The 22,118-nt window shown below is 50.0% G+C and overlaps 1 protein-coding gene across 2 annotated transcripts in view; it reads left to right on the top strand.

Annotated features, from left to right (window-relative positions):
* The window catches only part of LOC147597433 (tetraspanin-15-like), a 42,314-nt gene that overhangs the window by 3,937 nt on the left and 16,259 nt on the right, over positions 1-22,118 (top strand). The window contains exons 2-5 of one of the 2 annotated variants that reach the window (XM_086767969.1): positions 4,298-4,483; positions 13,257-13,331; positions 16,402-16,497; positions 20,456-20,569. In XM_086767969.1, coding sequence (XP_086624095.1) covers positions 4,298-4,483; positions 13,257-13,331; positions 16,402-16,497; positions 20,456-20,569 — 471 coding nt within the window. The remainder of the gene's footprint in view (positions 1-4,297; positions 4,484-13,256; positions 13,332-16,401; positions 16,498-20,455; positions 20,570-22,118) is intronic. The other variant, XM_086767970.1, reaches the window with a different exon arrangement.

Below are 22,118 nucleotides of genomic sequence, written 5' to 3'. Positions count from 1 at the left end.
GCCCTGTCTGCTGATTTGAAGGCAGAAAAGTCTTTAAAAGCTGGGAAGAATGATTCTGCTGTGAGCTGGGGATTTGAAAAACGAGAGTTTTGCACCTCCGGGCATCTTGGATGGAGAACGAAGCGATGCCCCGTTCCCTCTGCTCCTCCCCGAACCGGCGCTCTGACGCACGTAACCTGGCTGCCGGGGTCCGCGTGGGCTTGAAGCCACCGTCATCGTGACTTTTTGGCGTTCCTGGATCAGGAGAAATGACTGCCTCGCGCTAGCACAACGTTGACTCATCCAATTAACGCCGTTCGCCCGGGAACGAGCCACGTCTGCTTCTTGGCCCTTGGCAGGCTTGGAGGTGGCGCTGCTTCGGCCGCGTTAACGTCACCGCGGATACGTGGTCCCCGTTTGTCCTGCACGTGGCTGAGAGCAATTCCTGGTCCTTGGGGCTGTTGGGTCTTGGCAAGGGGAATGTGGCATCTCTTGGATATTCAGTGGGATTTTTGGGACAGGGTATGGCCGTGCGTGTGCCTCATCAGCACTAGTAGGACCATGAATGTCTCTTGTTAGCATCGCCTCTGTGCCAAAGCCGAGTCACGCAAGGACAGAGAAGCAATCACAAGCACCGGAGAGCCCGTGGCTTGAAGAGAGCTTTGCAAACTCCATCTCACCTGTGGGCTAGCCGCGAGCTCAAGCCACCTGTTTGGCACTCCCCAAACCCTGCCAGCATCCTCAGAGCCGTGTATTGTATTATTTTCTGTTCATCTGTTGCCTTTTGTCCTGCTTTTTGACTTCCAGGTCTGTAAATGACTCTGCGGTCAGTGGAACAGTGATTTCCGCCGGGGATTTCCACCTTTAGCTCTTCTCCCTCCCCAGTCTCCGACTCCCCCGCGCCCACCCAACTCTTTCCTTGCCGTTAGACGGAGAAATGGCTGGAGAGGAAAACCAGCATTTCTGTTAAGAGATGAGGTTGGAGTGAAACAGCTTTGGAAACGGGCTGCAAAGCCGGAGAAGGGTTGGTCATATTGGACTGAGGAATTCAACCGTGTGGTTTTATCCGTGCAGGAGTACGGGAGGGAGGGAGGAGAGCGCAGCACGGGGGTCCTTTCAGGGTGGGAATGAAGGTTGGACGTCCCGGGGCGGCCGCTCGCAGCCCACTCAGCTCCTACGAACTCCAAGAAGAACTGCAATCAAGCAGTTAAATTATAAATTAAAACCTGACGGTGATGCCATCCCGTCTTGTAGGAGCAGAATTGACGCAGGGTGCCTTCACCACAAGGTCTGGTGGTGCCATTCTGGCTTGTAAGAGCAGAATTGATGCTTGGCGCCTTCACCGCGAGGTCTGGTGGAGCTGCAGCCGCCTCCTTGGCTTTCCCCGCAGCGATGCTTTGGTCGCCTGGTTGTTATCGTGTCCTAACGGGGAAATTGGCCCTCGTTAGAGGGTAAGTGCAGGTTTGCTTTTTCTCTTAGATGCGTTGCAGAGCCGTTGTAATTACCAGCGCTGTATTAAGGCAATTAATGTATAACTATTACCCGCAAACTTTGTTATGTGCCTCACCGTGTCGCTGAGCGTAGGTGGTAGGGAAGGGCTCTGACACCAGGGGTCAGAAATATTTATGCGATGGGATTCATGCAGCAAAAACAACACGAGAAACCCGGCGACGGGAACCAGGGCAGCCAGGCTTTGCAAGGGGCGATGAAAACTTTCCCCGCTCCTTTGGATGCTCGTTGTCAGCCAAAGCAGGATGGGCTGATGGTTGTTGCCCATGTGGGTTTTTACAGTCCTGTCAAAGACTTTGACATTGCCCGTTTGCTCCAAATCCACCGTTTTTTCCCAGAAATGCCACTTTTCAGGGAACACTGCTCTTTCTCCCCAGCTCTTTTCCATCCGGATCCCTTCACTGCCCATCTTCAAGGGCATCGCTCCGTGCTCATCCTTCCAACGCTTGTTAGATTCCAGCGAGCTTTTCTTTGCCATCTGCCTTTGCTGGGAGACGTGCCAGTACGCCCAGTCCCCTCCTCAAGGTGTGTGTTGCTTTGCAAGATGCTTTCTTCTGCTTTAAGCTGTTTTGAGTAGAAATAATTGATTTTTTTTTTTTTTTTTTTTTTTTTTTAATCAGGGGATGCTTTTTAGCCAGCGGGGCGTGGAGACGGGCTGGGGTCTCCTTAGCAGAGCAGGTTGTGAAGAGCTAGGGGACCTTTTAACTGGGAGCTAAGGAAGGAGGGAGCCGAGAAATTTGGGTGATCAGCTCGTTAGCCCCAGGGACTGGTTTGGGTTGCTTGGGGTACGTAGCACGCAGGCTTTTCTAAGCCATGAAACCCCCAAAAAAGGCGTGCAGCGTGGCTTGGGTTGCCGGCAGTGCCTCCCCGTGCCACTTGCCCCTTGCGCTTGCATTTCCCTGTGGCATTTGCATGGCAAACGAGCGGTGTGTGAGGAGGAGGACGTCACGCGTGGTGCTGGTGGGGACTTTCCCTGCCCGAGGGTTGGCCGTGGCGATGCTGGGAGGCAGCGACAGCACCACTCTGCAGCAGCCTCATGCGTGCCACATGCTTTAAATATTTCAAGGATGCTTTCTGCCCTGCAACAGCTATTTTGAAGCAATGCACGTACCCATCCTGCAAATTTTCCTCAATTTCTCCCCCTCGCTCACGGGTGAAGCCCATCCCGTGCACGCTGCCTCCTCAGCCCCTCCAGCATCCAGCCCTCCAGCCCTCTCCCGGCTTTGCTCCCTGCGCTTCCCGTGATCTCCTCCCTCCCTCGTATCGCAGATGGATTAATTAAAACGAGGAGAGTGGCTCTGATTGGCACACGGGGGTTCGCGGGGGACGCGTGGTGCGCGTTAATGTCTACCCCCCGCCTTCAGAGCTAAATGTATTTCCTGGGACGCCGTGGAAGAGGTAAACGTTAAATCAAACCTCATCCCAGCGCAGCAACCTCCGCTTAAAATGGAGTATAACAATGGAACGCCGTGATTAAAAGCCTGTCATCAGAAATAGACCTGCCTGTTTAGTTTCAAATAACTAAAGCGTCCGTAAAATAGCACGGGTCTAAATTTCACTTTCCGAGAGATTTCAGCTCCTTCAGAGATGGAGCCTGGGAGTGGACGGTGATTGACAGACATCAACCAGCTGCCAAAACGCACCAGAAATAGTGTCCGGGCAGAGCGGAGAGGAAAAAAATCAACTCCCCAAAAAAGCAAAGGCTGTGCGTGAAAATTAAGAATTGAGTTGTCGGTGTGAATTAGCAGAAGGAGTTTGAGCAAACTTATTAGGAGCAATGAAGGCTTTTGGAAAGGTGAAAGTGATGGAAAAAGAGTGAAAAAAAAGAGTTTTTTCTCCTCTTTGGGGATGTAGGTTTTTGAGCACGAGTGTCTGCAGCCAGGGGCTTTCCCCCAGGAGCCTCCCGCTGTGGTTCGGTGGGGGGAGAGCTGCAAAAAGCACCGCGCAAAGGGCTCCAGCCACTCCTCTCTTTCCCCGCTGACCTTTTCAGGTGTCAGCTCGGCGCCGGCTGAGAAGCCGCTCGCCCCCGGCTGCGCCGCGGGGCCGACGGGCGCGATGCGAACACCTCCTGACAGCGCGAAACGCTTGGGAGCGCGTTGCTGGCTTTGATGTTGAAGGAGCTGAAGGGATGCGAGCAGCCCTTCTCAGAGCCCTGTTTCATCCTGGCATCGTTAGGCTCCCTTTTCCAATTAGAGCCGTTTCCTTGGCAGGGGAGAGAGGGAAGGAAGGTTGTCATAAATAATCCGTTGCTTTTCTTTCTGGTGTTTTTCATCCAGGGATCAAAAGCACTTCGTAACGGCGCGGCGAGCTTTGGTTCTAATTGTTGGCGTTGGCGCGGGAAAAGAGGGCGAGAGGCTCGGCGCGGGTTTGGGTGCGAGTCAGGGCTCAAGCCGGGTGTAAAAACGATGGGGTGAAATGAGTCATTTTGGGGATCGTGGAGTTTGGGAGGATGGGCTGTTCCCCTCCATGGCTCTCGGTCTCTGGGTCGGTCAAACCCAAGGCGAGTGCCACGATGAGCATCCAGATGGACCATAACGATCCAGGCAGGGAGGGGAGAGGTAAAACCTAGCAAAGCCTAGCTTAATTAATTAACCTAGATTGATCACGCTGCAATGATCCGTCCCCATCCCAGCCAGAGGAAGAGCAGCCTGGCCTCAAGCAAAGGGGATGTGTCGAGTGCTGGCGGCACCGTTGGGAATTGGATGGGTTCTCCTTGGCCGCCTGGGACATCTTGCACATCCACCTCTCCCTCAAAGCCTCCGCTTTTTCCCCACTGGTGTCTGAATCCCATCCCGTGCTTCCCTTGCAGATCCTCGGCCTCGTCATCCTGTGCATCGGGATTTATGCCGAAGTGGAGAGGCAAAAGCACAAAACCTTGGAAGGGATCTTCCTGGCTCCGGCCATCATCCTCCTCCTGCTGGGCTTCACCATGTTTGGCGTCTCCTTCGTTGGCATGGTGGGAAGCCTCAGGGACAACCGGACGCTACTGAAGACGGTAAGACTGTTACCGTGCTCTTCGCTCTGGGTCTGGGTGCTCTGAAGGAGGAAAAATTAATGTATCCTAATGAGTCACCACCGTGGCTTACAGCAATGACGTGCCCTTCCTGGATTTAAACGCTCGCACGACGTGACTGCTCGGTGTTTTCAGTTCCGCCATGAAGCCGGCGGAGGGGTCCGGGAGAGGATGTATAGAAATTGCAGAGCTGGCACCTTCATTTCCATGTTATCTGTGGCTGGATGCCTCCCAACACCTGCGGGAAGCGCTGCTCCCTTCCTCCTGGGGTAACAAGGGGCTTGGTTTGGGGACTGAGATCTCATCTCTGGTGGAGCAAAGTCTCCGCTGTTAAGTTTGTTAACCATGACGATGCCAATAGAAGACAGCTTCGTTTCCTTTTGCAAGGGAGTTCTTAGCAGAGGGAAAAATTACCTTTGAGGTCCAAACTGGAAGAGAACCAGGACAACAGAGCAAAGCTGTTCGCTCCTCACCTGCTTTCCGGAGGTTTTGTGGGTGTGTTGAGCGTCCAACCACCCGACCTCCCTTGCAGCTCATCGCCTGCCCTTGGTCTGGGGTGACACCTCTGTCTCCAGCGAGGAGCAGGAGGCTGTAGGGATTTATAATCACAGAACCACAGAATGGTTTGGGTTGGAAGGGACCTTAAAGATCGCCTCATTCCAGCCCCCCTGCCCTGGGCAGGGACACCTTCCACCAGACCCGGTCGCTCAGAGCCCCGTCCAACCTGGCCGTGACCACTCCAGCCTGGCTTTCTCAGCTCAGTTATAATCCATTCCCTCGTTCAGACGGGGGCAAAGCTCTCCCATCACGCTCGGTCAGCGCCGGCCTCCGCTGATGAGCTCCGTGACAGCTCTGCCGGCTCTTTGGCTGCGTCCGACGCTCCCTCGGTGAGGAAGTTGCTTTCGGATGAATAATCCGTGCTGGTCCGCGGAGCCTTCCTGCCGGCACGCGCGTGCCTGGCATGCTAACGGTTTGCATAACACCTTCGTCTCCCACCGGTTTGGGTTGATTGGTTTGTTAAAATCAAACACTCTGGGTAGGTAGCGTTTGCTTGTATTGCTTTGTTCGCTTGCATTATTGCTTTGAAAAACTGCTCAGCATTTGCATTTCCAGTTAATACAGATGGGAGCCCAAACTGGGAAACCAGTATCGTCTGTGCTTCCGCGCGAGCAGATGAAATGATCGCTGCGTTTCAATACGTCTGGTTTTGTGCCACCTGCGCTGGGTGGCTAGGTGTTGCGCCTGAAAAGGTTGTGGGGGTGAAAGCTGCGCCGTGAGCGAGCGGAAGAGGCGGTTTCCCGTCGGATCGCTCTTGTAGCGAGGCATCGTCCGCTCCGTCCCAGGGCTGGGGAGTTTGAGGGGTCTCTGAGCGAGCGGCCAGAGACGCCCCATCCCGGTGATGCCTGGTGTTTAAATATCACTGATAGCTTGCTTGCTTAAAAATGAATTTTGAATTAATTCTCTATCAACTCACTTTTTGTCTCTCTGTTTGGATGCTGAGTTATAACAGCGAGCATCTTCTGGACTCGCACCTCGAACATAAACCCCTCTTTCTCCTCTCCACCAAAGCAGCTGGGAAAGCTCTGTATCTCTTGACAATCTACGCCTAGAAAGTATTTTTCTGCCAAAGCTGAAGTTATGTTGCTTGTGGACAGCACTTCATCCTCTCTTTCATTTTCTGCTTTTAAAGCTGAACAGCATTGTGTTCGTTCTGTCTGGGCTTATTCTAAAGAAGGATAAATATTTCCGGTAATATTTTTCTTTCTGTGCTAATACTCATGAATCGCGGTTAATACTCTGTTTCCTCAACCCCAACGGAATTTAGAAGTGGAAAATTGACACATCAGAGGAGAGGAAATCTCATCCTCCGGGCGACAGAAGCCCAAGCTCATTAACTCATTTCACAGGTTGTCGGCTGAATCAATTCTGCGATGGGCGCAGCTGAGGAAAAGAAATAATCCTGCCCATTTGGGTTGGTTTTTTTATTCCCCGTGGATATAAGCGGCTTCACGCCTGCCATGTGGAATAAATAAAGCAATACCCGTGCGAGTCGTCCCGCACAATAACACGTGCGTCCCTTTGGGCTGGGGTAGAAGAAAAGGGGATGTTTGTCTGTGTGTCGAAATCCGTTGGGTTTCTGGGTTTTTAGGTTTCCTCAAGGCTCTTTGCCTGCCTTTGGCTGGCTGCAGAGCAGCACAACTGGCCCAAAGCTGCGTTAATTATCTGTTTTCTGTCAGTGGATAAGTCGCAGAACCACTTAAGTTGGAAAAGACCTTTAAGATCATTGGAGTCCAACTGTAAAAAAATAAAGTGGTGTTTCTGATCGTGGATCCAGGCTCATTCCCGGTCTTGGAGCTGAAGCGCTCTTTCCCCCATGGATGTATCCAGCTCGATGGGCGTCAGCACGAGGAGGAGAGCGTGGCAGCATGAGGCATTTTGGAAACGCTCTCGATGGGCGTTCCTTGCGCATGCACTGCGCAGTTGCACAAATACCGGAGATATTTGTGGTCTGCACGGAGGCGAAAACCGTAATGCCACCTTTTTTTTTGTAGGAAATAGCATTGCAAGCTCATTGTGGACAAAAAATGCACCTAAAGAGTATCTCGAAGAGCCCGGGCCACACGCATGGGATTTGCCTATCCACCTCTGGCTTGCCTTGGACGAGCCATGGATGACTTGCCCACTCAAAGGGGTTGCATGGGAGCAACCTCGGGTTAGTGCTTTCCTGGTGGAGATGCAGCTCATCCCAGCAAAAGCGCTTTGTCCCAGTAGCTTAGAACAGTTTCCCAGTGAGAATGGGCTGCACTGGAAAGACTGGTGTGGTTTTATGGCGCTGAATTACTTGATGCTTTCTTACCTGCTCATGGTTGTATTGGCAAAACCATGTGGCCAAACTTGGACTTCTCTGTTGTGTTGATGTCGGAATCGTCTGTGAAATGCATCAGCATTTCCATCTGTCACCCCAAAGTGGGTGCTCGTAGCAGGAATTCGTAGAGGGTTTCACTGCGGGACGTCCTATCTCACACAGCAGCTTCTTGAGGTGTGGGAGACGGGGGATTGTTTTCATTTGCAGAAGTTGTTTCAGGATAGTTTTCTGCTGAATTTTATGGAGAAAACTCTTGAAAAGATGTTATTGTTTGGTGGGTTTTGTCATCTGTTCACCCTGAGGTGAACACCATCACAATCTGGTGGTGCAGGGACCATGTTGAAGGGAATTCTGCCCTAGGAGCCCCAAAATCAGACCCAGGACAGACCCTGGAGAGACCCCATCACGAAACCCCATAAAAACGCCTCTGTTGGTGCCGATGGAAAAGGGAGGCATGAATCCCTTCGGGCTCCAGGAGCCGGTGTGTGCAGGTGTGCTGCAGCTGCGCCAATGCCGGCACGCGCGGTTTGAAGGAACCCAAGCTAACGAACTTCAAACCGCTAATAAAAATCGACTCGTCTCTTCATCTAAAAATATGCCTGGTTTACCTAGAGAGCAGGCAATAAATTCCTCTCTGTTTAGGAGAAAATATTTCAGTGCCCTACAAAGATTCGTCAGGTAGCACCTGACACTAACGACCACACAAAAAGCAGTAGGTGGAGGTGCGATCGTGTACGTGCCTGTTAAATCCTCATTCATCTCTGTCGCCTCCTGTTGACAGCTGGATTTTTATTTTCCTTAGCCCCCAGGACAAAAATCCACCAACATTTCTCTGGTTAGGAGCTGGGTTAGGAAAGCCACCCAGCTCCTGAATCCGCTCCCTGATGGATTGATTATTCCAGCGTCCCCTGCAAGGTATCTCAAATTGCCGTTTGGTTTTAATTTTTCCGTCTCAATCGTATTCTCTCCGGTCGTTACCTGCAGTTGTCACGCATGACCACGCAGCCCTTACCCGTGTGTAAGCCCGATGATCGCATCTTTCATGGCTTCTCTCACAACCCAAGCAAAATCTATTCAAGAGAACCGCTGCCTGCTTGCAATTCTCAAGTTTATTAGAAAAAATTACGGGCAAGACTTGGGGATTTTACTTAATTGATGCTATTTAATAGCTAGGTTGAGAGTTTCTGCTTGGAAATCAAGTTTCTGCTGTCACCATGAACGTTTGCAAGGCTTGAAGAGGTGCTGACGGTCTGATGAAGACCTTAGCTTTTAGGGAGTCCAGGCTGGTTTAGTGAGTAGGCTGTAAAAATCAATATTTCCCTTGCTGTGGGAGCTGGGATGGCTTGCTTTAGGAGCTGGAAATGCACTGGGATGGGCTGCTCCACCAGTTGGGTTTTGCAGTGGAATATGCCCAAACTGGCTCCTCTTCGTGGCTTTTTTAGAGTTGTTTTTGCTAGAAACACGTCGTGTCTTACTCAGCACCTCCTGCCTGGGAGCTCAGGGCCTGTGTGTTCGACCCGTGGATATTTTAGCTTCCAAAAAGTCAGTGAAGCGCTGAGGCGGTTTCAATTGAGTTGATTTTCTTTTATGCAGAACGAAGGAGAGATGAGGGACCACATTGGCCAAGAAATCCAACTTTCCCATTTTCCTTTTCTTTTTGGGTTCCTCTGTCCTTGCCTTGGGTTAGGGAAAACCCAAACTTTGTCACCCAGGGCAGGATTTGACCCTGGGTTTGTGACAGCAAGGTATCAGCTGCTGCAGCAGCTCTCTTGGCGTTTTGCGGGTGTTTATATACGTATAAAAAATACAGAACCAACATAAAAATTATATCAATACCTATAAATATATAAATGTGTATTTATATCTATCCTGCTATTTCCAACCGTCAACAATAGCAAGATGTGGAAAGCAAACTCCGGCAACCGCTGCCAGCCTCCCCACTTGGTTTATTTCCCTTTTGTGTTTTCACTCTCGAGGTCAACCCACGCCGCCGTTTCCCGAGCCGGGCTTGACGTGCGCCTTCCCCTCCCTCCTCCCGCTCCTGATTGCCCGTGTCAATAGAGAGATTAAAGGCTGGAAAATGACAGATCTGTCAGGTTTGGAGAGGAGAGCGGGTACGATGGCGGGGAAATGGTTGGCAATCACGGAGCTATTGTGTGGATGGAGAATTGTCCTTCTCCTGGGAAGATAAATTCCCCTTCCGAGTCAACGACAGCAGTGGTTTGGAGCTTGAGGGCCCTGAATAAAAGCAATCAGAGTAACGCACCTGCGGAGGAGCGCTTTGAGGCGTGAGCTGGTCCAAGCACCTGGGTTTTTTTTGCCGGTTGTGCAGAGAAAGGGGCAAAAATTAACAGCGGTGCTGTAGAAAGCATCCCCCTGCCACCTCGCCAGCGCTGATTCATTACCCCACAGCTGCCACTTAAAACCAGTTTTTAAGCCAGAGGAGATGAAAATACCAGTTAGTAGCACCTTCTCCTGATTTTTCTTCTGCGTTCAGAAGAATTTGGTGAAATAGTTTAAAAGAGAGCGAAAACCTTGTGAAGTTCAACCAGACCAAGGGCAAGGCCCTGCACCTGGGTGGGGGTGATCCTAGGCACAAATCCAGGCTGGGGCATGAAGGGATGGAGAGCAGCCCTGAGGAGAAGGACTTGGGGGTGCTGCTGGGTGAGAAGCTCAACATGAGCCGGCCATGCGCCCTTGCAGCCCAGAAGGCCAACCGCATCCTGGGCTGTGTCACCAGCAGCGTGGGCAGCAGGGCGAGGGAGGGGACCCTGCCCCTCTGCTCCGTTCTGTGAGACCCCCCTGCAGCGCTGCGTCCAGCTCTGGAGCCCCCAGCGTCAGAAGGACGTGGAGCTGCTGGAGAGGGTCCAGAGGAGGCCACGCAGATGCTGAGAGGGCTGGAGCAGCTCTGCTGTGAGGCCAGGCTGGGAGAGCTGGGGCTGCTCAGCCTGGAGAAGAGGAGGCTCCGGGGAGACCTGAGAGCGGCTCCCAGTGCCCAAAGGGGGCTGCAGGAAAGGTGGGGAGAGACTCTTCAGCAGGGCCTGCTGGGACAGGACGAGGGGTGATGGTTTCAAAACAGAGGGAGGTGGATTCAGATTGGATGTTAGGAAGAAACTTTTTACGCTGAGGGTGGTGGAGCACTGTCCCAGGCTGCCCAGAGAGGCGGTGGATGCCCCATCCCTGGAAACATCCCAGGCCAGGTTGGCCGGGGCTCTGAGCAACCTGATCTGGTTGGAGATGTCCCTGCTCCTGGCAGGGGGGGTGGCACTGGGTGGGCATTAACGGTCCCTTCCCACCCAAACCGTTTTGTGATTTTTCCTCAAACTGGAAGGAAACCTGTCTTTAAACACGAGGCGTAGGGCGCTCCCCAGGCGCTTTCCTTCCGCGCTCGATTTGGCTTCGGGAGAGATGAACGGTGAATAAACCGGCGCTGGAGACTCGTTAGAGGAGGGAAGGAGCAGCCTGGAGCTCTGCTGATCACGGGAATGGTGGGGATGAATCATTTTGTCAAGGTATTTGGGGGAAACCAGTATAATTCCTGGTAAACTTCTGGATCGGTGAGCTGTTTAAAGAGAGATGGCTGTGGTGAGTCTTAATTTAATGAGAACTGAGCAGTTTTCCCCCCATCCAGCTCTCTTGAGCAAGATAAAGGTTTTATTGAGGATTTTCTCTCCCCAAAAGCTGGGCTGAGCCTTTGCCTCCTCTTGGGAACGTCAGTGGTGAAGCCGGCTGGAGGACCACGCCACGGAGACACGGCCGCTTGCTCGTGTGCCGCCGCTTCCGTGCAAAAGGTGAATTTTTGTAAAAATTAGGGGGAGAAAAAAGAGCTCCTCGCTGCACTGCTTTGTGATTTTTATTTCCTTCTTTTTTTTTTTTTTTTTGCTTGCTTTGTGAGTCTGAACTTGCTGCAAGCATACAGCAGCCCGAGGCAGGACTGAATGCTGTTTCATGTGGATTTTTGCGCCATTTTGTTGCTGGAGTCTTTTTTTAAAGAACAGAATGCTGTTTTTTTCGTGCGTGCTCTGCCAGCAGTTTCACCATTAAACGCGCGTTACGGTTCCCAGCGATCGCTGCGATCCTTGTGAACACAAAAAAAGCACGGCTTTCTCCGTCCGTGCGGCCGGCGAGGGCGTACGTGTGCCGTTCGGCCGTTGTTTGGGAAGGGAAGAGCCGGGCTCTTGGCTCGGGCTGCGCGTTTGCCAGGCTTCTCCTGGAGACCCAGGTCTGTGGTTGCTTTTCTTGCAAATCCTCTATAAATTAGAAGAGAAATCATGGGCTTTCTGAAGGCAAGGTATTATGGGATGTCGAGGGCATCACTTATGTGACTTACCAGGTTTGCAGTTTCTCTCTTGCGAGGAATTGCAGTCGGCATTTGCCGTAGCTTTCTTCCCAGTTAACGCTGGACTTTTCTCGTCGGCAACCTGCATGAGGGCTCTTGGGTGGAAATTGTCCGTTTCTGGGAAGAGCTGCGGGGTCGGTGCTTTCAGAGGAGCCTCCCACTGGGCTGGGGAGAAGAAGGGCTCTGCGCGCCGCATCCCGCTGGTTTTTAGGCGTGTCTTGGTGCACTGGTCTGACCCTGAACACGGCGGTCGTCCTCGCTTGGGCTCTGAAGCCATGATCTTCTGTCTCTCCAAAAGAGTTGGTAAGAGTTTGTATGTTTTTTTTTCCTTGGGTTTTAACTAAGGTTGAAGAACAAAAATGTTTCCGTTTCTGTTTACCAGCTCGGTAAAACCGCAAACCGCACCGCCTTGAGCTTCCTCCCATTTCATGTCAGTTCAGACGCGTGTGGCGATGACAGGTGCTTGGTTCATTGTATTCCTTAATTATGGAATTCCTTGCCTAATTACACCCAGCCCGTTATGAGCTGGTTTAGCCGGTGCTGCTCCTCCGGCGGGGCCGCGCTTGCTGGCTCTTGGCAAATAAGGACACTGCAAAGCTCGTTGCTGGGTGGTTAATTAAAAACCCCAACAAAGAGGCGCGAAGCGGTGTTTTGTTGCAGTGATGGTTTCGCCAAGCTTGGGGAATAATTTCTGGGCACGCAGGTCCCTGTGCTACCTGCCTTTGTAAACAGGCTGTTTAATAAACCGACGGTCAGGGTGAATATTGCGGTAATAAATTATCTCTCCCCCCGTTTTCTTAACTCGCTTTTGAGTTTTTAGCTGGTTACCATGGTGACTTTCCACCTTCCTTTTCTTCTGGCGAGTCTCCGGAGTTGCTGGTGGAGGTTGCCTTGGGGAGATGAGCGGGAGCTGAGCAGAGCTTTGCTCTCCATCCTTGGCAAAGTCGGATGCGACGCCCGATGGGGCCTCTCAGATGAGGACCAAAGCCATCAGGAGACTGATGGCTGTGAGCTGCAGGAACATCAGACCTAGTTGAAGTCATTTCCTCCATCAGGACGTTGATTTCTAGCCCAAATTTGTTGCCATGATCAGTTCTGGCAGAGACGTGAGTTACTGGATGATCCTTCACTGGGTGCTCAGCTTGGAAACATCGGTGTTTAACCAAGCACCAGCGTCCCATTGCTGAGGGATGCTCCACGCCTGTATCCACCCAGAGATAACATTAACCCCCCCAAAACTGCATCCAGTTTACCCGTTTCCCCGTGCAGAATTTGGTTGTTCACATTGCATCTGGTTTCTTTCTTCAACCCATCCATCCATCCTTCCTTCAGCCAGGCTTTCTACAAGGGCGCAGACTGCCCTTCCTTGGTAGGACCAAGATCTTTGGAAGAGATTTGCAGCTCCCCGGGGAGCTCTTAATGAAATGGTCTGATTTCGAAGCGTTGCAAAGCAGCTCTCGGTTTCCAGGTCTCCCTTGTTGCAGTTAACCACTGACAGACGGCACAGCCTGGCTTGGCATGGGGCTAATCCTTCCCTTTCTCTTTTTCAGTTCTTCTGGGTCCTTCTGGCGATCTTCCTCACGGAGCTGCTGCTGATATTCATCGAAATCATCTTTGAAAACAAGGTGGGTGCAACCGGGAGGCCCCGATGCATGTCATCAGGGAAGAAAATCCTCGAGTATCTGTTAGCGTCTGCCCTGAAAATGAAATATCTTCATTGCTCTTGCTCTCCTGGGGCTGCCCATCGTGCTCCGGAGCTGCGATGGATCTCCAGCACCACCCAGAGCCACAGCCCCGGCTCCCTGTGCAGACTCTCAGCCAAAAACCTGTTGGTTTTTTTTTTGGTTTTGTTTTGTTTTGTTTTTCTTGAGGACTCATTAAGCTCCTCGCCTCAATTACGTTAACTGCTGGCTTGCATTTGCAAGGACAGATTTGAGTTATAGCTGAGCCGGCGAGATGGTTATAGCTGAGCCAACGGACGTCCTTCCTGGCCTCCCGCCTCTTACTGAAGAAACCCTGCCATTTTCAATTTAATCTTCCCCTTGCGATCGATCCAGCGATTAAATAGCGAATCTCAATCTGTGCTGGCTCAGGGAACGCGCAAGGCAGGAGAACAACATCTGAAATACCTGCTGAGGGGCCCTAAAATTGGATTCCCCGCTGCACAGACAGCTCTGCTTTCAAACCCAGCAAGGTTGGGTTGGGAGTTACGGGGTGCTGAGCCCCACAGACAGGTTGGGGTTAGAGTTCTGTGGTTGGTGAGCACCCGAGTTGAAGTGAGGCAATGAGGGAGGACATCCCATTTTGGATGCTGCAGCCAACTCCACGCAGCAGCTCCCCAGCGCTCTCTGAAACCCTCTGATGCCTGAAAAACTCAATGCATTGCTGGAGAGATGTGCTTTTCGGAGGGAAATAAGATTGCTTTAGCCCTTCTCGTGTACAGAAAATAAAGATGTGCTGCATTTTTGTGAAATTTGGTGTGAAATCCTTGGCTTCGCTCCACCTTTGAGCCTCTGTGAGGGTGCTCAGCACCATCCTGCACAGCCGGGACATGATGGGAAACCACAGGTACCGTCAGGAGAGAGGGGATCGAAGCCTCGTGATTACACTCACAGATTGAGGAGAAACCATTAGCGCCTCAATTGTGCCTTAATTTAAATTTAATGGGCAATATCTAAACCTAATTAAAAATCAAATAATGAGGGAGAGAGAAAAGAGAGATCCGACAGGCGATGAATCCACTTGACTGAAAATTGTTCGGAGGCACAAATCTGCATTTGAAACAATGCTTGTTTATTAAACTTGTTAAAAACATATTTAATTGGATTTTGCATTAAATAAGCAAGGACAAGGAATGAATTTTGTGGCCTCGAAGCTGCTGGGCTCTGTTGATATGCAAATAGGATTTTGGAGATTGTTGGAGATAATGGATTTGGTGTCCTTGAAGGGAAGGGAGCCGAGAGGTCTCATAACAGGAACGTAATGGTTTAACCCTGTGACATTGGTCTCCCCCGTCAAAATTAAGATTTAATTACAGCAGCTGCCTCCGGGCCGGCATCTCGGAGGGCAACACCATCGTGGGGCTAGCCGATCTGGGGGAAAACCAGCAGAAATCGGTAAAACCCACGTGTTGCCTGTTGTACTGGGCTTGGTGGGCAAACCGGGAATTAGCATTTTAATCAACTTCCACATGAGCAATTTCTTAAAGGTATTTTCAGATCCCTTGCCTGATCGGTCGCTGTCGCAGGCTTTGTTTCCCTCGCTGACGTGCCTTCATTTCGCTTTTTTTTCCACATTCTTCTCCCCGTTCTCGGTTTGCCCAACCTCTAATTTTCATGTCAGAGTGAATTATGAAAAACAATGTTTTCTTCCCTCCCCCCCCCCCCCGCCTTTTCCCTCTTTCGAACTCACAAAAAAGTTCCTTTTGCCTTTGTTAATATTTCGGCTTGGGGGTTTGTCGGGAGTCAGATGGCAAACCTGTGCTGGGCTTTGTGCAGGACGTTTGAGCCTCCTAGCTTGCTAATAAGCTTCCCAGGCATCTGTACAATACATTTTTTAAAAAAATCAATTAGTGTTTAATGTGAAGTTGTTGTAGTTTAGCCCTGCTTGGGACCAGACTAAGCAGTCTCTCTCTCACTCCCCCCACCCTCCGAGGGAACATGGGGAGATGACATAAGAAAAAGGCTCAAGGTTTGAGATAAGGACGAGAAGAAATCCTTAAAATTACTGTTACGGGCAACACAGACTCAACTTGGGAAAAACTATTTGATTATTACTAAAACCAAAGCCCCTCCAAGGGCTGCAGGGGAATTCTGGCCAGGAGCAGCATTACTGCTTCCCCTCCCCTTCTTCACTGCCCTTGGCATCTGCAGCCATTCCTCTCACAAGAAAAATTCTTCATGACAGGCTGGCAGACGCCTCTCTGGGTCTTTTTACATCTCATTGACATCTCACAGAATCATGGAATGGTCTCATCTCCTTTCCACTTCTTGCAGCCAGGCCGGGCCGAGTTGGGCCCAGTCGGCTGCCCGGCGGGAGGCCAGAGGGTGAGGCCTGCAAGGCCCACAAGGCTCGCGTCTCCCCCTCTCTGCCCCCGCTCAGCTCCTTCACATCTTCTCTTCTTTTTATTTTCTGTTTTCCCCTTCTTAAGTACATTATCGCAGAGGCGTTATCAGGGAACATAAGGGGAAACAACTTCTAGGAGCTTCTTACAGAAACTGCCACCGCAGCCCCCCTCACTAAACAAAACCAGAACAGAAGTGCCTGATGTGTCCAAGTGTCGGCTGTCGCAGCCCGTTTCGCCTCCTCCAACCCCTGCTAATGCAGCAGAAACCCCCCTACCAGCTGTTAAAAACCCGTTAGGCACTGGGATGGGAGAGCTCGAGGGAGCCTTTGAAGAAGTCACCCTAATAATTGAATTTAACACGTAGTGTATGGGAAAAACTGGATGGGTAAACGTGCATGGGTCTGTTTGCATGTGCAGGAAGCAGGTGCTACGGGGTGCTGCTAATCCTCAGATTCCAAAAATGATGACTTTTGCCCCAAGAAATAGGCCTGTGCCAGCATGTGGGTTTAATTCTTCCTCCAGTGGCTGGCAATGCTTGCTGTGACAAAATAATAACGTGCTGCAATGTTTTCCCAGTGCCCTTTCCACGCATGAGCCATGTTTCTGGTTTGTTTTTTTTCTGTCTCCAGATGAATGCTGTTTTCCACTCCAACATCCAAGCGGGCATCCGACACTACTATGACGACCTCGACTTCAAGAACATTTTGGATTTTGTGCAAGAAAAGGTTGGGGTTTAGAGGGAGGTGGCATCGGGGAGGCCTGGTTGTGAAGTTTTTCAACGAGCAGTTAGCTCTGTCCCTCACTGAAGCAGAAATATTAATTTTCCCTGTATTTTTAGAGTTTATTCCCATCCCTGGGGCATCTTGCTTGATCTGCCTCGAATATCTCAATCTCTCTTGGTTTGCATTGCTCTTTCTGCACAGTTTTGAAGTTATTATCCACGCCGTTAAGCATGTGGCCGGTCCAGCCAAGCTTGGTTGGCTCTGACGTATCATTTTGGTTTTCCAGCACCGGCTAGAAGCCGTTCCTGGGAATTTGGGGGATGTGGATTCACTCATCTTTTGAGTGAGGAGATTTGGTTTCCCTGTTACTTGTGTTATTGCCAGAGGGAAGCGCTCAGCTCAAAGCATTTGGAGAATGAAAAAAAAAAAAAAAGTGGAGAAACTAAAAAACTTGAGATCTAGGAGAGGAATTGCAGTGATGTTGCATCTCTTGGGTTGGTTTTGGAGAGCGGAGCTTTGCCGGCAAAGCTGCTTTCCGATGGACTTTGAATGTTCTCACCTCGGCCTGATTTCTCTCCTTCCATTATGGGTTGAAGCATTGTAAATCTGCGACTCTTATCTCTCGCTTTGAAGAGAAGGAGACTGTGCAGCTCCTTCTTTGATGTAGCTGGAATTTAAGGCCGGTGGTGCCCTCCCCGCTCCCCTCTCTTGGCTTAAACACCGGCTTTGGACTCTCAGAGTCATCGGTACTGAGCCGAGCACGTTAATAAGGCTGGGAGCCCTCTGAAGGCCTCCAGACATGGCTGATTCTGAGAAAGATCTGAATCTTTTTTGGGTTTTACCTCCGACCTCTCTAAGAGAATGCTGTAATTCAGACTTTTCTGTATCAGTGATAAATGGGTGCTGCCGTAAGTGGTTAGAGAGTCCATGCTGGAGCCTTCCTCAGCAAGCCTTGGCAAGGAGGTTGGACCACAAATCTCCACAAAAAAAATGAATGGAATACTCTCTTTGGCCAGTCTGGGTCAATTATTCTGTCTGTCTTTTGCCCAGCTTCCCACATCTGCATGTTAACGAGGCATTAACGAGACTTGGAAAGCCAGACAGTGTCCTTGGTCTCATTAACAACAACTCGTATCATCAGAGTGTTTTTATCAACATTCTTCACACACGAAATCCAAAACACACTGGCTACGGAGAGGAGCATTAACTCCATCCCTGCTGAAACCAGGACACAAATATATTTGCGGGAAGGTTTCTGTGCCTCCAAACAAGCAAGGATCAGGCACTTATCATGTCGTCTCACCCCATTTTTACAACATTTTTTCCATCTACCTCTTGACTCGACTCTTTATTAAATGTTTTTGGGGGAGATCTTAATCTTAAAGTCTTTCTCTGTGCTAAAAGAAGTTGTGGCCACTTACAGTATTGCTGTTAACTCTTTAAATCCACAAATTTTATCTTGTAGCGAGAGAAGGAGCTTTGCAAGAAGGTGCAGCTCATTGCTGTGAGCTTTTCTATCAGCATATGCTTTCCAAGCCAGGAACGGCAGCGATGCCAGCAGCTGAAATGCAGAGTTGTAATGCAAAGGAATAACTGGTTTTAAGAGAAGGGAAATTGGTTTTACAGGACCCAAGTAGCCTGGTTCACTGTGGGAGGAGGAAAACTTGCCGGCAATCTGTAATGTTTTCACCCAGGCTTGCTCTTTTGATAAAACACAAGCTCAGAGCAGCCTGTTATCATCATTTAGTGGTTATTTTTGCCATTTTCCCTATTAAAAACCTCGTCTTTGTATAGGTTAGCTAGCCCATGGCTTGTTTAAGTCAGGCAAAACCACACGACGCTCCTTAGGATTTGAATTTTGCTGAAACCCTCTCTCAAGTGATGCTTTAAACTAGAGCCAGCTGCCTTCACACCCTTAAACCAGTATCATACAGTAAAAATAACAAGTAATTATGGTCCGAAGTGCCAGACATTGATATTTTTCATTACCAGGATGATGGCACAAATAATGCGGATTTACTTGTTGACATCTACCCAGTCTGGCTGCCGGTGAGCAAGTAAATCTGGAAATAAGTTACCCTAAAGAAAATAATACTTCTATGTTTTTATCACTCATTTTTGCTGATTTTCTGCCCTTTGCAGCTCTTGGACGCGGGGCTGGAGACCGCGGTGACTCAAAAGCCCAGGTTTGCCCCAAGTCACTAGCAGCAGCTCTCCGCCACTCCTCGCTTCATCTTTTTTTAATGGTTTGCTGAGTGCAGGTGGAAGAGGAGGGTTCCAACCGCTTTGCTGAGCACAGGATTTGAATTTCAAAGAGCTGCCGGGGCTGCGCTGCTTTGCTTGAACCCATGTGGCTCCAAACTCAAAGTAGGGCTCAGAGGGATGAGGGTGTTGAGCTTGCAAACCTCCTCCTTTCTTCTGGGAGAAGATGAAAGGCAGCTGTCGCCAGCATGGCTCGCTCGAGCGTGTTGCTTCCAGGGCGATGGGTTTAACCGTAATAAGCCCGCATCTCATGGGTGGTGACAGCGGTCCTCGACACGGAGAGCTCCTTGGATGCGACCGGTGAGGCTCTTTACGTGCACTCTCTTTTATTTTTCTACTTGTTACGCTTCTCTGAGCTTTGGGAGCCCACCTGGAAGTAAAACCCACACCAAAGTCTGTCTCAGCTTGTGAGAAATAAATTCAGGCACCACAGCAGTTTGGGTGAAACCTCTATTTGCAGAGAAGAAAACACCCCGGTGAGGCCTCCCAGCAGGAGGATTTTGTACCAATTTTTGCACAGTTATAAAAACAAATTCCTTGCAGCATGGGGATATGAAATGGGTAGCACCAGCCAATATCCTGGTAGCTGTTTTTCTCCCCTTCTTTCCAGGCAAATTCTGCAAGCCGATGTCCCTCACTGATAGGGGTAGGATGAAAAATGACAGAGGAATTAAAGGTAGGAAGTTGGAAAAGAGTTGTAAATCTGTGGGTTGGCTGCTCCTGGCCATATCTGCCTGTTTTGATGTGGGAGGAGGCCATGAAGACCCCAAGACCCGTTGGCCAACTATGGCCACCAACCCGTCAGCAGGAGGGGGAGCAGATGCTCGCAAGGTTAAACCTCTCCCAAAAACTGCTCCTTGAAGAGTGTGGTCCTTAAAGAAATGGGGAAAACTTGGGGTTTTTCTGTCTTATCAAGCACACAGACCTCTCCTGCCTGCTTCAGGCTTTTCTTTCCGAGGGAAGAAATGTAAAGACTCGAGCTTGTTTACTGAGAGAAGGGATGACTCTGTGTATAATAAGCCCACTTTTATTCTGCGGAGAACAGAAAGTGACTTTCATTAAACTTTTTTTTTTTTTTCATTGTTGGAAAAGAAGAAAAAAGAAGCTTTTTTCCTTTGTAGCTGTAGCATTTGATCTCTAATTTAACTTGACGGGAAGAGAAATCTCTGTTAGACCGCGCAGCCTTATTAGCATTTTGTCGAGTGGCAGCAACGAGCCGAGCTGCCTTCGAGAGCCGAGAAATACGCTCATTCAAGGCGCTGAGAGAGCCGTCTCTCCTGCCTGCTATGGGAAGAGGATGGATTAGTCACCTGTAATTAAATCAGTGAAGCATGAATGAGCCTGATCTTTCTTGGGCTTGTGAAAGCAGGGATGCCTCCAGTACACGTGTGTACGCGTCTATATCTGCTGCACGCCTCTAAAATGGGGCTAAATGGGGCTAAACACCCGCTTTTCTTTTTTTACACAGTGTCTTCAGCTTCGTATTTAGGGTCTGGGAAAGCAGAAAATAATCAGGGCGCTCAGGGCTGGTGTCGCAAAGCAGCGTTGGAGATGTGGAGATGCAGGGCACGGCTGGAGGGGAGACGCGTCGGTGGGCTGGAGATGCCGAAGTTTGTTCAGCTGGATGTCTCATCCTTTTCTTCTTCTTTTTTTTTTTTTATTTTTTTATATTTTTTTTTTTTTTTTTTTTTTTTTTTAGTTTTCTTGCTGCGGCGGCGATGAGTACCGAGACTGGGAGGTCAACCAGTACCACTCCTGCAATGGCAGCGGGCCGCTGGCATGCGGGGTCCCCTACACATGCTGCATCAGGAAGGTAAAGTGGCTGAGGCACGGGAAGTGCCGTCATTTCAGTCAATATTTCAGCAAAACCCCCTCTTGCAACCGGTTATGCCTGCGTATTTCTGCGCTACAGGGTTTCTTGTAAACTGCATTGCCATCTTGCAAAGCGATTTGAGACCGGATCAGTGTGAGATGCTAAAGAAACTAAAAAATGTATATATGGGCTACGCTGTTTTAGTAGTTTTAACACAGAATAAATACCAGAGCACTGGGCTGTTAATTGCACTTGTATCGTGCCACGGAGTCGTTAGAAATGCCAAGTTCCTACTCTTCAACGTAGTGATGTGAAAGGGTTTTGGAGCATCTTACAAGGACTTGGCTGCATCTCAGCCTGGATCCAAAGCAGCTGTTGTCCTCTGCTTTCCTGTCCTAGAGGACGCGTTTCTTAGCCAGCCGCTGCAGGGTTCAGCAGGATATGGGGGTCAGGTTTGCTGGTGTCTGCTCCTAACGAGGAGGTTTTGGAGGGTTTTGCTGAAAATGAGGCTGTGAGAGGTATTTGGGTAAGGACCTGCCTTTGTACAATGGAATAAGAAAAGTCTGGTGAGCGACTGCCCTCCGACACGCTGCGAGCTGGGTCGAATGGAGATGGAGAGGGGCAGAGTGCATTTGTGGAGCTGTTGGGGTCTCCTCTGCTGATTTTCAGAGCTGAAAATCAAGACGGTCCCCCCTAAGCAGTGTTTTTCCGTAGAACCTAAGCTAAGTGCTCCGACACCGTTGTGTTTAATACGACCGCCGGCCTCATTGCAATCAATCTGACACATGCTGCGGATAAAATGCCAAGAGCTGGGCCACGGCGGGGAAAAAAAGTGCAAATATCCCTGGCTGCTCTGGCCAGAAATGCTATGAACGTTGCTAAAAAGGATTTGCGAAGCATGATCCTGATAGGAAAACCTCCTCGGGGTTCGGAGCATCAGGGGTATCGGTGTTGCCTCCAGAACCTGGCCATGCTCCAGGCTTCAGGAATTGCACGAGGGAAACGTATCGTCAGGCTAGCATTGCTGTTGGATTTTTAATGGAAAAAGAGGGAAATCTGAGGTGTCTTAATTAGCAGTGGAAGTCTGACATGCAAATCGGTTGCAAAAATAATTGCCATCTGTAATCAGGGCGTTGATTAAGAATCCTAAAGCTCCTGGAGATGGAATTAGAAATTCATGTGCTGTCCTTTTGTGTTATGAGTGAGGATGTGTTGGAGAGAGCCAAGTGCTTTTTCGGTATTTTTACACTCCCCACGGTTTTGGGTGACAATTTGGCAAACAAAAGACCTCAGCGCAGCAGGCAGATTGGAGAGAAAAGAAATCACGGATGATTAATATAGTAGGGTGAGAAATAACTCAACTTTTTGGCTTCCCATTGCAATGAGCTGGGTCTGGAGGATGCTCTAGCAAAGGACCGGAGCAGCCAGCCCCTAGGAGGGAAAGTCCACAGTAAATCCTCTACGTTTTTTTTCACCTGGAGCAGCTTTATGGGAAGCAAGACCTCACCAAATGCATCTAAATCTCCGTAAGAAACACAGCCTGTTCCTG

The sequence above is a fragment of the Chlamydotis macqueenii genome, chromosome 27, assembly GCF_036417535.1.
Source record: "Chlamydotis macqueenii isolate bChlMac1 chromosome 27, bChlMac1.mat, whole genome shotgun sequence".
NCBI classification, from domain to species: Eukaryota; Metazoa; Chordata; class Aves; order Otidiformes; family Otididae; genus Chlamydotis; species Chlamydotis macqueenii.
Note: the sequence above shows the minus strand (reverse complement) of the source record. Positions and strands in the feature narration are given on the sequence as shown.